This window comes from Amblyomma mixtum, chromosome 1 (genome assembly GCF_055824585.1).
Source record: "Amblyomma mixtum isolate Tamu chromosome 1, ASM5582458v1, whole genome shotgun sequence".
NCBI classification, from domain to species: Eukaryota; Metazoa; Arthropoda; class Arachnida; order Ixodida; family Ixodidae; genus Amblyomma; species Amblyomma mixtum.
Window position 1 is genome coordinate 327,446,694 of NC_143012.1, and position 17,949 is coordinate 327,464,642.

At 43.2% G+C, this 17,949-nt stretch overlaps 1 protein-coding gene and 1 long non-coding RNA gene across 2 annotated transcripts; one reads left to right on the forward strand and one right to left on the reverse strand.

Moving 5' to 3' along the window:
• The first annotated feature begins 878 nt into the window (after nt 1–878).
• On the forward strand, nt 879–17,548 carry LOC149372829 (DNA damage-regulated autophagy modulator protein 2-like). Its single transcript, XM_089567369.1, has 8 exons — nt 879–1,264; nt 2,063–2,140; nt 6,063–6,184; nt 7,222–7,376; nt 8,062–8,239; nt 12,334–12,407; nt 13,277–13,393; nt 16,512–17,548. Exons 2-8 carry the CDS (start codon nt 2,070–2,072, stop codon nt 16,665–16,667), a joined length of 873 nt encoding a protein of 290 aa, XP_089423495.1. The 5' UTR covers nt 879–1,264; nt 2,063–2,069; the 3' UTR covers nt 16,668–17,548.
• On the reverse strand, nt 8,912–15,832 carry LOC149372830 (uncharacterized). The gene is made up of 3 exons (XR_016287044.1): nt 15,605–15,832; nt 13,199–13,481; nt 8,912–10,791 (listed from the first exon to the last, which is right to left on the reverse strand). It is a non-coding gene; the product is annotated as an uncharacterized LOC149372830 (long non-coding RNA).
• Nucleotides 17,549–17,949: the final 401 nt, after the last annotated feature.

Here is a 17,949-nt window from a genome sequence, read left to right on the forward strand (position 1 = left end):
CTCCTTCATATGGTCTGGACTTGTCCACGACAACACATGCCAACACCCACACAGCATACCTGGGAGGCTCGTCTACGCAGCTCTACCCTGGACAACCAACGAGCGCTCATCGGTCTCACTCTAGAGGCTGCCAGATTCCAAGGAGTCTTGGCCGACCCCTAGATCTGGGCCTTCGGCCCCTTGACTGTTTTAATAAATGTTTACCAACCAACCAACCAACCAACCAACCAACCAACCCAGGTATTCTGGTTTGCCATGGTCGAATTTATGAAAGTCGATGAGTATTGGGGAATTTTCGAATATTCGGAAATTGACTCATGCGAAATACGAACCGAATATAAAATATATTCGACTCGTATTCGAAATTTCGATATTCTCACACCCCTAGTTTTAGGTAGTATGCCTAGAAGCCCCATGCCTGGAGGCAGGCCCCATATGTCACCGTTATCTTCCGAAAAGCGGTTCTTTTATTGAATCATTTACCTCTGAATTAATCTGATGGACTGTTATAGTTATGTATTTTTGTTAATTCATCGTTTTCACTGATTATATTGCCGGGCGGTGGTGCATTTACCTACAACATCGAAGTCTGCAAGTCTGCAACCTCTGCGCAGTCAATATATTAAATCTATGCGTCTGCGACTTGAAGACAGTTTACTTTGTCTAGCATAGGTGTCGCTGCAATCCGTGAATGCTCGAATTTTGGCTTGGCCAACTAGCTGGTAATCTCAGTTTTCGCTCGATTATAATAATCAATTAAGTTTAAAATTTAACGAATTTTTTAAGCAGTTTTATGATTTATTTTTGCAAATTGTGTATAATGTAACTGTTCTTGATATTTTGACTGATTGTGTGCGCCCCCTTTCAGGCGAAAGCCCGACTGGCCCGACGCTTTTCGCTCGCGCTTTGCTGCCCCCCGCTCCGTTCCTCTACGGCTGCTGTGATCTGCCCTGATTGCGATTGACTCCGCCTCGCGTTTATGATATTCATGGGTGCTTGCGTAATGCTCAACTGTCAGTAAGTTCCCTGATAAGAAGACGCATTGTTCTAGCGGAGTGGTGATATTCTAGCTGCTTTCAGTGGGTGCCAGGCGTCAACGAAGTGCCGACGGATGCCTGCAACCTGAGTGACTTCGGTGCTCTCTTTTCGCGATAGTTAATTCGCTTGTGCAAGCCGTTGCCCGTCGCACGGTGCCACTTTTACCATAGGGACTTTTCGTTATTTATCGATGCTTTTCACTTCAATTCACGCATCAGCTGCGCCGGTAAGTCCTAGTGACTTGTGTGGTTCTTCGATGTAAACGGTCGTTCGGTGGATGAAACAAGGAACTTTGTTAGCGTCTCGTGGCCTTACGTCACGTCTTGTTTACAACGCGTAAGGTGTGTGAGTGTTATTTTACTGATTCCATCTGAGCTGCTTTCAAGAAACGGGGAATCGTTTCGATAGCGAGCGTGAAGAGGATCAGAAACCATCAGTTCCATGAGTCATCGATAGAGCTAACGCTTGTTTGCAGGCTCCCAGTGCTTGAACGTTCATGTTGCGTACTTCAGGTTGTGCTGGCTAATCTTTGCTGTGCAATAAAATGCCGCAGCTTTAGTGAGTGCACTTGGGGTCGAAGTCTTTGTTTTGCATGAGAGGGGAAATGCCGGGGACGGTTTCGTGTTCCAATCTTGCACTTCATCTGCGGCGTGCAAACCTCTCCCGTGTCATTCACTGCATTCGAATTTTCTTGAATCAACTCGGTTTGTTACAAACAGCTGTGAAACACCCGTCTTTTGTCCAGCGCGCGACGGACAAAAGCCGCTGTGGGTACAGCATCGCAAACGCAGCAAGGCTTTCGTCAATCGCTAGATACCATTGTCCGTGCCGAATATACATACAATTCTGTCGCTGTGGGCGATTAGGAAACAGGATAAGCCCTGCTGTAGCGCTGCTTCCGTGGAAGGCTTGTTGAAGTTTCCGTGGTTTGATTAGTGTGAATAGTGCTTACGGGGAGGCGAGCGAAGTTTCAGTAACATGCGCCGCCTTTTGTTTATTTTTTTTTTACCCCTGATGCACCCAGCACTAAAATGCCTCTGACCCGAGTGGAACTGCTTCCTCTGTCGGTCTTCGTTCTGCTGCCTGGCACCTTCATAGTTACGTGAGTGTGCTTTATTCCTCTATGCTATGCAAAAAAAGAGAAAAATACTGATAGGTACTGTTGATTGTTTTATAGACTGGTTTCATACAAGCTGTGGTAAACAGATTTGTTCTTGCCCCTTTCCCCATTGTATGTTTTGATTCCTCATGGTACACCTCATTGATGTGCTAATGCATTTCATCTTTGGGCTGTGACATCTCCTCTTAAATGTGTCATGACTGAGCTCTTTTACTGTACCAGTAATCAGAAAGCTGCTCGATTTGCTCGTAACTGCTCCATCGAAAAAATACAGGTGCTAATTTCTGGCAAAAATTTGTTGCCATGTTTTTCTGAAATGCTTTTGAAACTTTGAAGCAGCACAGTAAATGGTAGGATGTGCAGCATTAGCATTAAAAATTCGTTAGCCAAATCTAAAAGTGCTCAAGAGCTCGGAATGGCTGATTTACCTTAAACTTAAGTAACTTTTTGAGTGGAGCAGCCATACTGACTCAAGCTAGAGGTATTGATTGGCTGCAATATCTCTCATTTGGAGGCTGCACAAAAATGAAAGAATGAATGTATTGCTGCCGTTGCATGTAAGAGAATTCTTGTTTCTAATCACGTCCCTATTTTCTTTTCTTTCCAGCTGCTTACAATGTTAGAAGGTGTCAGTTTTGCATGCAGTGCAGTACTGTGGAATTTGTGCTTTTAGTCCAGCAAGGTGCTTTCCTATTTGTAGGCGTTGAGCCCCTGTTAAAAAACTTTAAGAAGCTGCCCATAATCAGCTTCCACCCGCTGTAACATATGTTACAAAACGCTCATTTTCATTCCCTACTAGAGTGGGGGTTGGGTGTTTTTGGTTGCTCCAGGGCGTTTACGTACTCTAAATGACAACAGTAGTGTCAACTAGTAACCTCTTCAGCCAGCAATACATGTGCCTTTCTTTCTTCCTTTCTTTCTTTCTTTCTTTTTTTCTTTTCATAATGTCAATCTGAGACGTCACAAAGGCATGCAAACCAAAATCTACATGAAATTGTTTTCTTACAGTAATGGCTTGCCACGAAATAAGGCAAAATGCCAGGGATTGCAGGTCACGGGACTGAGGTATAATCACAGCTAAAGGTGCCTGTGCTTTGCCAAGGTTGTCAAGGGTTCAGTTATTTCTTGCACTGATTCAACCAATTTAAGAGCTCTCTACTTTTGCACTGTTATCATTTTTTTTATAATTTAGCTCTGGCAACTATTAAACTTTTGATATATTTGGATAGAGCCGCAGTAAGCAACACTTGAGATGATGTCTGAGGATGTCACATGTGGTCAAACCTTTGCTGCATGCAGTCCTGCAAAACGTAATACTTAGCTAGGTGACAAGGTGGCAGAGCATTCGATCAAAGCTGAGATTGCGTTATTAGCTTTTATTATCATTGGTGGCATATTGAATGTGCAGGTTACAGGGAGATTTTTCATTAATTCTTTCTCACTTGACTCCATCAAAACAATCAGTGACAGTAGTGTGCATGGTCCCCAACTATGCTTTTTCATGGCTGCAGGAAATTTTTATTCATGCTCCTTTGCATGAGAAACAGTCGTTTTTAGATTAGAATGCACATGTATACCTTTAGGTGTACAAGTGCAAAGTAGTGACCAGCTGGTATAGTGAAAGTATTGATATAGCTTTTTGTGGTCTAGTTGCCTTTACTGTGAGTAAATTTTCCCGTATGATAACAGCTCTGAGAAGACTCATCTCATTATAATATGCTCATTAGTCTCTGCTGGCAGCTGCCTTGCTGCCATAGAGCAGTTCCATGTAAAGCCAAATCCTTTCGTGATAGCTTTCCTCTGTCATGGGTTACTTCTGTGTGCTAATTTCCTACTTTGTTGGCAGTGCTCGCGTTTGAGCAAAGTTCAAATATCCTAGGGCTTAGTTTACTCTGCTGTTGTCCCCATATGCATTAGCGTATGGACATGTGCATTACCAATCATTCTTTGAATTCCTATGTCATAGCAGGACAAAAAATAATGATGGTGTTGCTTTGTTATTCTGACATTTGCTGCTCTCATTTCTCAACATTTCAAGTTTAACACACAGTATGCTCAAATTTAAAAAAAAAAAATTAAAAATTAAAGCCCTCTTTTGGATGCCTATTACAAACACTGCTGTTAACAGAGATCATCATAGTGACCGAGGAATGCAAAGAAAATCACGAGCTGACATTACGACACACCTCGGTTAGGATCTGAGAGGTTCATAATTCCATAATTCTCAATAGGTCTGTTGTATCCCTTGTATTCTTGTCTATTCACGGTCAAGACCTCACTAACTTAATAACCCTTTCATCAAGGATTTCTGCTAGTGGACAAGTTTTAATTATGTTTTCTTCAAAAGTAATTAAGTATATAGTTTTAGTAATGAATGAATAGTCTGTGGAGAAAATGTAACATACCATTTTATATTTGCACATTGGCGATATGATGGATGCCTTTTGGGAGGAAGCTTGCGATTTGAGGTTTAAAGTTCATTCTTCTAACTGTTCTTGTTGAAAAAGAACTCTTAATATGATTCATTCCTAAGGCTTTCTTGGTTTATGGTTTATGGGGCTTTAATAAAGGGAGATGCTCTGCCATAACCAGCTAGTTGTGCACCCCGCCTCCTCCGCTGTGGTTTTGCTCTGCGGTTTTATTTATTCTACACAATGGATATATTTGATAGCCACTTTATGAACCGGTTTCATAGGCCCTTTAAGGTTATTTTTAGCGCGCGACTAATTGTCTCATGGCAACTGTTATTTTGTACACAGTGCCCATATGGTTCTAATGGCACTACCAAATATGTATGCATCTTCACTGGCTCTGCGTCATGTCTGCAGACTTAATCCTTTCAGGCGCCAGCTACCATGGCGCGCAGTGGTTATGGCACTCGCCTGCTGATCCGAAAGACATGGGTTCGATCTCGGCTGCGGCTGTTGAATTTTGATGGAAGCGAAGTTCTAGAAGCGCGTGTACTGTGCGATATCACGTTAAAAAACGCCAGATGGTCGAAGTTTCCACAGCCCTTCACTACAGCGTCCCTAATAGCTTAAGTCTCTTTGGGACGTTAAACCCCCGTAAACCAAACCAACCTCTCAGGCGGCATTCATTATTTCAATTCGAAACAAGCATCTTTTGGCCTAAATAGCATATCTAGGCCTAGAGGAAACCGGTTTGTTAGTTTTTCAGTGAAACGCCAACACTCACATGCAAAACGTGTTACAAGCTGTAAAAATAGATGGGAACTGTAATACTAAAACGTCGCGATTTATGAAATTAGGATCATAGGGATCATAGAATCATTTAAGCTTTGAAGCTTAAAAAGGGCTCATGACACTAGAAATCCATAAAAAAAAAAGACATTATTATTGGCGGCAAAATCTGTAGGGAAGAAAATGGCAGAGGATGTGCTTCTAAGCTAACTGTTATGTGAACTGTTTGCTGCGTTCACTAGTTGGCATAAAAAAGCATCCTGTTTGAAATGTGAAGGATGCTAAATTATTCTGAAACAAAAGAATTTGTGCTAGCTAGAGTGTACTCTGAGCAAAAGCTGAGAGTCTGCAGTGTGCACAGTTGTGTGCAGAGTGCATTAAAGGGTTAAATTGTTTAGTATGGTCTGCTGGAGAGTTGCATGTTCAGGCCATTCATTCTTGTGAGCAGGAACTTGAAATGAGAGCTTCGTGCAACATCGGGGTGCTTATACTTGCGTTGATGGTGACGTCTGAAAATTGGTGGTGACACACTACACCCACATGTGACTGCGCTAGGTCTATACCAGAGTGTACGCCCACCACACCATGCATTTTCTACTGGGTCGTGACTAAGTGCAGTTGGATCATTGCTTGTAGCTTCATATACACCGTCCGGTTCCACTTATCCCAAGCGCTTGTTGGCATGTTTGGAATTTTGCCCCCAGGTACCTGATCTCAATTCTTCTTGGCCATGTTGAAGTGGAGTTTCCATATATCAGCGATACGGGCACATATGCCCCTGAAAGCTGCATATTCAGCCAGCTCCTCAACATCTGCTCTGTCTTGAGTGAGTGAAATTCGGCATTCTGTATTTTTTTTTCTTGTGTTGATTCATTTATTATGAATGTGTTAGTTATTGAGTATGTTAGATTGTGTACACTTCAGGGTTGGAACGGCTGAAGTGGTGTGCATTCTATTTCCAAGAGGTAGATGGAAGTTGTGAGAAGCAAAATTCTGCTATCTGTATTGAAGTGCTTATGTTTTGTGCATTCCAAAGGAGACTGTCTCCTCAGAAATAATTGTGATGCTAAACTCATTCATGTTAACACACTTGAAGGATTACATAACTGCAGCTGAAGGTTTGTGTGACAAGGGCTCACAGTTTGATAGCTAAGCAGGTGACACGGGAGAAATGGGGCTTCATTGATCTCCAGTGCAGTTTTCATGTAATGAATGACAAACAGTGCTCGTGCCACCCCGATAGTAATGGTATATGGGGCCCTGGACTGAGGCTTCCACCCTCTGGGGGCCTCCTGCCTGCCACCTTTGCTCGTAATAGTTTTTTTCTCTCTATCTCTCGTGTCAAACTTAGGGGGGATGGGAGTTGGGGGGAATGTTTCATTTAAGTACGACTGTGGACGCCATACATTTTGTGGCAGCAGTCCAGGAAATGCGTGGTGCTGCAGATGGGACTGCTGTTTTCACTTTATGTCACTATTAGTGCCACAATTCCAGATTCATAGAGTTGACTGATAAGAGACTGGTTCTGTAATCATTTATTTTTAATGCACTGCTCACATTTATCACATTAGTGCAGAGCAGACAAAGTAACCTTGTGTAGTATTGTGTTCAGTTACTGAGCCTGGTTTTTCTTCTTTGTCACATCCTGTTGATGTATCACGCTTGTACACATGAAATTTTTATTGAATATCGTACGAATACACGTGAAAAGATCTATTCTCATGTTGACAATCATGGCAGCACACAGGCAGTCGTGTTTTTTCCGTACAGGGGCATGTTAACCTCTTCCGTTGTGGTGCTCAAAATCTTTATGTGGCTGCAGAGGTGTATAGTAAGTCTGTATTTTTTGTTTTGCACTCACAGTGGCTGCTACTGTGTATGTGCGTTACAAGGAGGTGGAGCAGTACTACAGAGACCACCTGTCCCAGGAGTCACCGCGGGTGCTCCGAATGAACACCGCGGGCCTCTGGCTGGGCTGGGTCTCCTCCTTCGGCGTGTCCATTGTCGCCAACTTTCAGGTGGCTGCAATGCTGCTTTTCATTATTCGTGCTGGCACTCTCATTAGATCTAACCGATCTGCTCTTGAAGCAGTTCTTACATTTGACTAGCAGCAACTTCTTCGTTGTAAACAACTTGGTTTTTGAGGAAAGGAAAGGCGCAGTAAATCTCTCACTTCTCGGTAAAGGCCTCAACCATGTCCTAAGGAAAAGGATGGAGGAGGGAGCGCAGAAAGAAAGAAAGACTGTAATGGAGGGCTCTGTATTGATTTTGAAGATCTGGCGTTCTTTAATGTGCACTAAAATGGCAGAGTATAAAAATATCTTGCATTTATACGTCAAAACATGGCTGCCGTGCCCGGGATTGAACCCACATCCACAGGCTCAGCAGTTGAATGCTCGAACACTGAGCCACCGTGGCGGGGGCTCCTATCTAAAAGAGGCCACCACCTCGCAGCAGCAGAGAGCCTACCATCACTTTTCATTGTATTTTAAAGTGATAGTTGTCAGTTGGATTTTCCAGGGCTAAACAGCGTGTCGTATGTCACTTTCCAGAATGTGCCATCAGAGTATCGCTGTCATCACACTACATTGGAAGCATTGTTTTTGTTATTGTTTGGTGCGTTGCTCTGCCTCACACCTCATCCCACTGTTCCCATGCTTTTCTTCTGCCTTTCCCTGAGCTTGACTGCACTCATTTGTGCAGGAGACAGAGGTGCTGTACGTCCACCTCTGTGGAGCCATGCTGGCCGTGGGCGGGAGCACTGCTTACACCTGGGTCAACACGCTGATGAGCTTCCGCATGCACCCACTGGTGAACACACGGCTCATGGCGTGGATTCGCCTCTTCCTCTCCGTCGTGGCCACGGTGGCCTTTGTCTCCAGTATCCTCTGTCATGTCTTCCCCTTGCTCCCTATTTGGGAACAGAGGTTTTGTTGTGCTGTGCACCTGCAAAATTTGCACCTCGTTGTTGTGACCAGCTGTTTCGGTCTGGTGTGTGAGGGCATAGTGGAACTGGCTAGGGAAAAGGGAACCTTGGCAGGATATGTACTGCATTCATCTGGGGCAACCAAGTGATTCCAAGGGAAGGCAAATGTATCCGGGTGCTGTTGGAAGTCAGATGGAAGTTTGCTGTGGATAGAGAAAGACAGAATAATGGGAGAGCACTGGGACAGGCCTTCATGCTGCATTGTATGTGATCTGGCTGATTATGATGGTGAGCAGAAGGAGGATATTGGTGCATGTATGTTGTAAATGCCTGTGTCCACAATTTCTCAGACTATCCCGTGCAGAATCAGTCTCAAATCTTATGTGCATTTTTTTGCTTGTAATAGAAGTGGCTGAACCTAGACACAAGTTATATCATTGAAAGGCACAAGGCCTCAGAAAACAGTTTATGAAAAAAAAAAAAAAGCTGTTAGCTTTTTGGATATGGCTGCCAGTTTCTGGACAGGGAAACATTGCTTGTTCAGTCCTGTACAGCAGCATTGTGACAAGTTCCGTGAAGGTTTAGTCTTGTAGTGGTTGTTTCAAATTATGGATGTGACTAGAGAAATAAAGGATAAGGCTTTATTAATTAGACAATGTTTAGTGCATTGGCTTTGTTGTTGTGTGGCCAAATGCATAGAAAATACTGTTGCACATTGAGGTTTGTGCAGAAATGTTTTAGCTCACTGGACAGCACTGTCAATGCTTGCCAGGCTAACATGTGAACCTCTTAAGGTACAATTAGTCTGCAACTTAGATAGTATTTTTTGTGCTTTTAGACATAACACTCCATGTAAAACAATTTTTTGACATATATGTTAGCACCAGATAGCTGTGCTTTTTCCTCATTATAAACAGTGCGGTTAACAGTCAAATCCACGGCTTTTCACAAAGTTCATAATCGAACACCTGTTTGCTTTGAACTCCGTCTACGTTAGGCCTTTCTGCCTCGCCAGCTGCATAGTCCTAGCTTCCGTAGTCACAGGCCTGTGGTCTGCTTGCTGTTGTTGCTCGAAATCTGGTAGCTCTTCTTCTATTTATGGAAACCGGTCCTTCTTCGGTCCGCTGGAACCTTTCATGGTAGACTTGGCGGTGAAAATCCTGTTCCTTTGTTTCCACCAGTCAGGCACATAAGTTTCAAGAACACCAAATGCACATGAGGCTGCATGACTGCCGCTTTCCTCCATGCACAAGATTGCCTTTCTTTTTAAACCCGATGTCGTACTGAACTCTGCTCTTCTCCGTAACTGACGCTTTCATGTTGGCTCAAATCTAGGTTGGAGCTTTGCTGAAAGGGCACTTCAGATGCTTGCAAGGCATATCAGCGTAAACGACTGTGGTAGCATAGTAGGCTAGGTAGGCGATAGCATTGCACAAAAAAAAATACCAGGCCTCCATTTTTTGATGTCGATGACAGGGCCTTGCTGGCATAATTTCATCTTCATACTTGATTCAAACACGCATGTCATTTTCTGGTGATTTTTTTCCAGAAAAAGGTGCACGTTAGAATCATGTAAATACGGTAAGCAGCTAAGCAAGTGTGAATGTTTAAACCTGCTGATGTGATTTTTTGTTTTATTAGTTTTAGGACTGGATATAATGCATGTTTAAATGTTGACTCATTGCTGAATGTATGGGCCTAATACCAGTATTATTATCTGTGATGTCATTTTTTGGTTGGGCTGCTTGTGTTTCTGTCACCAAAGGGATGTTTAAGGTCTCTTCGATTTGGCTTGCACTGGCTGCACCAGTTCTGATAAGTGCCGCCAATGTGCAGCGCCAGTCCAAGTGCAGCGGCGACACCAGCAACACCAGCGCTGCCAAAGGCCTGCACCTTGACAAAACGAGGAAAAAAAAGTGCAGAGGGCGCGCGCGGCACCGGAAAAACGAGGACGACGGTGCTGCACCCTTTGAACTGGTGCAGCTGGTGCTGCCAAATCGAAGAGACCTTTCGTGTTATAGCAGAGTCACCTCTTGGCGATTAAAACTCTAAGGTGACCGAAAATTTGTTGGAATTTTGTGGTGCTCAAGTTAAGGGAAATCTTTTTTTTTTATATAAACACTTGATGTTGATGGAACCAAAAGCGTCAGTTCAAGTAAACCTCAGGTTCAAATTAGAGGGCAACTGAAAGGTTTTAGAATTTGATGAGTTTAAACGAGCTAAATGTGTGAAACTTGCAGGTAAAGCATGCGAAATCTTTCTGCGCTAGGATTTGAAATGGTGACGTAATTGCCGACTAAAGGGACATAGGCGTTGAGGCCTCTCTGCAGCACACAGCAACAGGCAGAGGCCCTAGTGATGACGTCGCGTACAATGGCGCGAAGTTTCCAGTGAAGAAGCGGTTGTTTCAAGGAAGAAAACAAATGCCGTCGAAGGTGAAGCATACGAAGCATTGCTTGGTGGCATCAGAAGACGCACAGCGGCAGGTAGACGAAGGCAGTGGACATCTGAAATTTAGAAAGTTGTGACGTCACTACGAGTTTCCCCACACTTCTCCAGTGCAGTGAGGTGAAGCCTGAACATCGTCGCGGTTTAGTCAATGATTACGTCGCCAATTTAAATGCTAGCGCAAAACTACTTTGCACGCATTACCAAGAAGCTTCAGAGATTCGAATTCTCGAATAACCTCGAATTCTCAGAAAACCATTTCACCTTCCTTTTAAATGAGTGAATTACCCAAGAGTCCATTGTATTATAAATCAGTTCCGTTTTGATGTGTTAATACAGCTGTTTTGTTGGGTTAAGTAAGTGGATAACCAGATTAACTTGTATTCAATTTTATTCAAACATTTCATTTTACACTCTGCTGGTTATAAACTCAGAAACCTATTTCCTTATAGCATTGCGCTTTTAAATAACAGAGGAGGTGAATTTGATATGTGATTGATAAGCCAGGTAGGCGGAGTACAAGTAGGCTGTAAAATGTGAAGGAAACTAAGGATATGTGCGACGTTTAAATGAGAGGGATAGTTGGTGATTGCTAGAGAGGTTTTAAACATATAACAACTGGTTGTGTTTATTTAGGCAGAGTAGTCATGGCAGATCTGGGCCATGAGAAAGAAAGAGTACAGCTGAGTTGTAGTGCATTTAGTAGGTACTTCTAAGTTGTTAATGGAAGCTTACTGACATCACTCCAAAGAAACAAGGTTACTGGCACACATGTCTGCCATGCAGTAGTCTTTGCACAGCTGATAGTCAGGAGGTCGCTGTAACAACATGAGCAGCATGTTAATCATAGGGTGGTCAGAACCCAACTTTTGGGGTATCTGGGATCAGTGAATTGCTTATTTTCGGTGAAATTTTTCTTTAATGAATTTCTTCTGTTGGGGAATTAATTCATCCATTGAAAATTCACGAAAACAGGATTTATAAGATTCGACCTATAGCGCACCTCTTTTGTGCTCATCAGCTGGGATTGAGAGAGGTTTGCCTCGCCCCAGATTCACACCCTCTGTTTGCTTGCTGGACATCAGGCAGGGGCAAAGGAAGTGCATAGTATGTTCATTAGACTGCATGCCTGCTTAGGTAGTTTTTTTTTTATTATTATTATTATTTTTTTTTCATTTCATTTATTAATGCCCTCAAGGCCAAGTGGCATTACAGAGCGTAGTAGTAAAATGTGTAACATATTAAACAAAAACAAGAAATGTGGCTTAAAAACGAAGTACAAATTGTCAGACACTTACTGTTTTTATATTAAAAAAGCAGTAGCATGCACTCTACCCTCATCTTCCTAACATCAGCATTTGCTGCCAAGCTATGGCCTCTGATTGCTGCTTAGTATTCAAGTCGCCTATGCTCTTACTCTTGAGCTGCACAACTACATATCAGAATTATGGCTCTGCCCAACAGCTTTACAGAAAAACTGGACCCTGAAGTTGCGGAGTCAAATATAGTCGCTCGAGTGCTGTTGACAATGCTCTTCTGTCTTCAAATCTCGCATATATGCATGTTTTACTTCGCAAATTTCCTTGACTCTGCCTTTTCAGCTGCCATCACGGCACCCATGTCAATCCACAGATTCCATGGAAAGGACAGAACAAAATGGAGGCCTGAGGACGGGGTTTGTCTTTATTTGATCTCTTTTTACTTTGCCATTTTTTTTTTTTTCATTTTTGCTGCTAACATAAAAGCCTCTCATTCTTGAGAGTTGGTTTGTATGTAGCAGATGTATTGTACGTATTGTACGTAGATGTATTGGGCGTTAGCATGTAGAGCACATAATTAATGTCTCTTGGCAGGCTAGGCAGGTACCATTCATCTGGTCTTGCTGCTTAATATGTACTGAGTACTATAAACTGTAGATCACTGCATTTTGATTCTTTGGTTGTATTGGTAGTACTGTTGCCATTTGGGGGATACCTATCTCCTGCTTGAAAAGGGCTTGTTATTTGTTGGAAGACTTACTACTGGAAACTTACTGCCACAATTATGAGTGAAGCTTCTGAAAAATACGGGGCTGCAAAAGAGTTTGATCTTGGTATAACGAACTCGCTGTGCTGACTATCTATTGATGGTGCATTAATTGCAATTTCAGCATCAAAATTGCTAGTCTTCGCATGCAAATAAATGTAACGAGGGCCTGGGTAGGGCAAAAAAAATGCTGATTTCTAAAATTCCGTTATGTCCATGTTTAAGTGTACAAAAAAGAAAGTATCAGAGGAGTTAAGTGCAGCTGTAACTCCGCTTATTTGCTGCAAGAAAGGGCGAGGGGCCTAGAAGTTCCCTTTTTCTTTTTTCCTCTCTCCATTCCTGGTAGCCACATTCTGTCAGCATGTGACCATCTTTCAGCCTTTCAGAGCATTTTTACCCCTACGGCATTGCTATGGGGAGTGTATAATTGCCTCTCCTTACTTTTTCGCTCCTTTTCCCCCATTGAAGTCTTGCTGTGGGTGAGGCAAATAGGGAGAGACTGCTTTTTCCTTAATGCAGGGCTACCACCTCCACGTGGCGAGCACGGCATCAGAGTGGATCCTGGTCTTTGCCGTCGACGTTTACCTGCTCACGTTTGTCAAAGAGCTGCGCCAGATCTGCCTCATCTCACCCAAGGTGCTGACCTCTTGGCGCCGACGCCGTGGGGAGAGCAGGCTGCTCCACTGGGTCCTTTTCTCAGAGCATGCCCAGGCCAAGCAGCGCTCTGCAACCAAATGCTCACTTTACTAAATGGGCTTGCTGGGGGGTGGTGCATGGCTGCTTTATTTTTGGGGAAGACTGCATTTTTGTCTTGGATAATATATAGCTACAAAGAGTGGGAGGGGCCCAGAATGGTAACTTTGCCACATGGGAGCTAGCCAGTTAGTTATCTTTGGGATGAGAGCCTGCAACGTTCCAAAGCTTAGTCTAACTGAGAGGAATCATGTTGCTGCTGAAGTCAAGCCCACTCATACTGAACACTCACTTAGCTAGAACAATTGCGACGTGATCATCACAGCGCACATTACGGCTGCGGCACTGAGTCTCTGGTAGAGCGAATGCAAAGTACATTGTTAAAGCAAATAGGCACGCACAATGAACTCTTCCATAAATACGTGTCACACAGGTGCAGTCTTTGTGAAGAAATGGGCAAGCGTCAGAACCTCGGTGCCTTTCATCTTCTGCACTAAAGACAGGAAAACGATGCAAGTGCATGAGCAAATGGCAGAGGATTTAAAAAATGGGGCTCTGTTTTGTGGGGGTGCATCATTATGGTAGTTTGCGCTGACACCAAGGTCCCCATACTTAGCTGCCAAGGGAAGTTGTCTCTTGACTCAGAAAAAAAAAGGAGCAGATCATTCATTAGTGGCCGTTTTCTCCCCAGACCCTTTCTCCTTTGGGCCAATGACACTGCGTTTATATTTGTGGCAGGTCATAAAGAAAAAGGTGCCATTTGACCAAACTACAGGAAACAGTGCATTCTCATTTTGTGCCTGAGTGCGTCTTCAACAGCATTAATTTTATTTTTTCCTGCACCATATGCCTGATCACTGGCCTCTTTGAAACCATATAAAATGTCGCACACGTAATGCAGATTCACATACCTGTTTTGCCAATTCTGTGCACTCGAACCTCGCATGCTTCTTGGCCCAGAGCAGAAGAGCAGTTGCTCGATACAGCTGCTCTCACTGTGTGCCACAGGGAGGCTCCCACAGATTCTCTTTCACTAGAGGTTTGTGTAGAAGTTGCTAAGCATCCCAGTTCTTTCCAAAACAAGTGTAAAGCAATGAGGGCTTAAACATGAAAAGTGTTGATTTTTTCTTGCATATATCAACTTTCCGCTGAGTCACGGCACACAAGGCGGCATGCTTGCCTCAGAGGCTCGTCAATGCTCGTTCAGCAAAGACGCCGTCCAGACTAAAACGTTCAGACTATTTGGTCCTGAAGATCAGGAAGTGCTTTGCTCAGTTGTTACAGCAGAATCTGAGGAGCACTACCAAACAATTTTTAAATATGGTTCAGAAGCAGCTCTCATCCACTATAATCAGTAGCTAAAACTGCATTCTTTGTGACCACGTTGCCTGCATGAGTTAGATTTGGCATGTAAAGGGGGCAGCAAGAGTTGTAAGTTGCAGTGTGATACAAGTTTAAAGCGAAACATTTTCTGGTCAGTCATTCAGTACGCTGCAGTGCACAATATGTTAATGCTTCTTAGAGAAGCATGCAGTGCGAACATGAGCGGGTATGTGTCCTGGAAGCCTGCGAAAGCTTACATGTGATAACCCTCCAGTGGAGTCTTTGAGATATTGTAAAATGTGTAAACAAATTTATATTACTTTCTAGCTAGTCAGCATTTTTGGCCAAAAGTTGTGTAGCAGTTTGTTTACTGCAGACATAGCGTGCCTGCTAAATTCTCAGTCTGTTAATTCCCAATCTGTTAGCATTCAACATAGGTCGATCAAGTGGGAGTTGAGAAATAAAGACAAGATCTCATTTTGCAAGCCGTTGCTATCCGAGTGTGGTTCTCTGTCCTTATATTGCACACAGATCTGCTATATACCAAAGTACAAGCATATGCATGCAAAGACCACATTCTGTGTGCATCAAAGTTTGACCCAGTTTGTTGCATAGGCCTCACCGGGTTTTGTGTTAATCAACCTGCCAGCATGTTAATGATTATCTATATAAAACTCCTTCTGAAACAGTATAAGGCTTAAAATTTAGGTAAATAATTGTTTTTTATGCTTGGTTTTGCACAACATTAGTTTTTATCCGGAATTTTAGCTTGCTAGACTGTTTTCATGAAGAAAGTGATGTGAGACAGAGCAAGGCCTCGTGGGAACATACCCGGTGTCATGTTGACAAACACTTCAGTTCAGTGTGCATGCATTACTGGTCCTGAAGTTATGAGTTGGAGAATCTGCTCGGACCGTAAAAGAACTGGGCTTTGTGCAGCTCAGGTGCACGGGCTTATCTGCTTCTATCTGTGCTCTTAGGGAAGACCTTTCAGCCTTTGTGGTGCCTTATCAGCCTGAAAGATAAGCCCGAACTCACATGATCTTGAGTAAGGTTTGTTGCAAAATGTCAGTACTATTCCATTGTCAAAAGCTCGCTGCACAGGTAAGCGACTGGATTGTTGTCTGAAAGAAAGCCTCAGCACTGCAAGAAAGATTGGAGCGATGACGGCATGCAGTAGCAAAATTTTTGCAATGAAAGGCGTCAAGAAAGTGGTGAATTTTCATTCTCACATCATGATTAAGTAATCGGTGAATGAGATAAGTATGCACCTCGTTTCAAGGAAACTGTGTCCAGTCGTTGCACACACAAATTATTTCAAGGAAACTGCGTCCAGTCATTGCACACATGAGTGACTCTTGACTGCACCGATTTTAAGTTAAAAGCACAAGTGGCATGGCATTGAAGCTTTTCATGCCTTTGGAGTGAAATGTCATTTTCTTGAGGTACCGTGCAGAGGGACCAAAATGCCAAGTTACTAAGCGTGTCAAGTGGAAGTCAATATGTGGGCTGTTGTCTGATGTTATCTTTCTCCTTTGTGAATTGGGACCCTTTTGGCACTGTTTGTGTGCATGCAGGATGAAATAATAATGGAATTATTGAATGCTCGACCACAGACAGGTTGCTGCAAGGCTTTTGATTGATTAAAAAGTGAGAAGGTTATTTGATAACACCTGAAAGTGTTGAGAAGAGTCGTTCTTGCTGCGGCTGCTTACAGGTGTTTTGTTTGCTATCACAGGTGCAGTTTCTGGCAGAAGGCGCCCAGCTGTCAAGCTCAAGTGACGTATACCATACGCAAGATCATTTGGAGATTGCTCATGCCCCCATGCCACCGTCCTTGGGCAACGGTGCACCAGATGTGGCCATTCTCACCACTCGTGCTGTTGTGCACTAACTCGTCCACACACTATAAGCCTGCTGCCGCCACCGCATCAAACTTTTTAGCTTCCGATCTTTGATGAAACCGATGTCCAAGTGATCCAGTGCGTCATGAATCACCACTATGTGATTGTTTCGGTGCAACCTGGCTTCTCTCGCTGCAGCAGCAAATGGCATTCGGTGCACTATTTTACTTTGAGTACTGGCACATAGAACGATTCTTCATCATTGCTTCTTGCCATTGTGTTCTTTTATTTGCCTCCTCCACTCTTACAAAGAAGAGAGAATTTGTCGCTGTGATCTGCAAATAGTATCACTCGTGAACAGCCATGATTGCTACAAATCGCACATTGCTGAACTGAACTGTGCTCACAGCTTCTGCTGCCAGCTACACCACATTTGGAGCTTATGCTCGGAAATACGATCCTGCACTGTGTTTCAGTCTGCAGTGATGTAAAACACCAGTCTATGTGGGCAGCCTTCCTTCCCATGAGCAGCCCCGTGGATTTTGCCGGTTCATAATGTAGAGTATTTATTTTCGTGTTTGTGTTTTGAAGGGCAACTTTTACTGTCCTCCCTTGCCTATGCATTCCCTCTGTTACTTGTAAGTTAGGCATTTTTCTCACATTTTAAGGAGTGTCACTCTTATGTGTTGAAAAGGCTGTTCATTAAACATGGTACGGTACCTTTGAGAAATTGTACTACTTTAGTAATGTGGGCATTCATTGATTAGTGTACAATTTATGTGCTTACAGAAGGGCATAGTTTTCTTTATTTTATTATTTTTTGTGTGTGTGGTTGAAAGAGCCCATAATTGTGTATAGTATTTTTGACCCCTGCTGATGCAGTTTGTATTCGTATTTTTATTATAAATTAAAAGCGCATTTAAACCCTTCATGTATGGCGTTGTGTATTGCTTATAGCTGCCCCACCTCAGCAGCTAAAAGCTCGACTTAACATAAATGAGCAGTTCTTTCATTTCCTAGTGCATGTAGAGTCTGTCCAGAGTGAAATGTTAACAGTACCTGTAAAAAAAAAAAATTCTATCTGTACTTTCAGCTGCAGTATACAACAAGCATGAGGCACGTTTATGGCTAAAGGGTCTGTAGAAGTACCCGTTCTGTTATAGAGGCATATCTCGCTGCAAAGTGGAAAAGTACAGAATATGGGTGTGTGCGTTTCATTCCGGCCTGACTTTACGTGGAAGGGTAGTTCTGAATACAGGCAAGCTCACTGCGCGTGCGCGTGCATTGTTTGTAGGGAGAACGGTGGGTCCAAGGGAAAGAGAATAGCCAGCT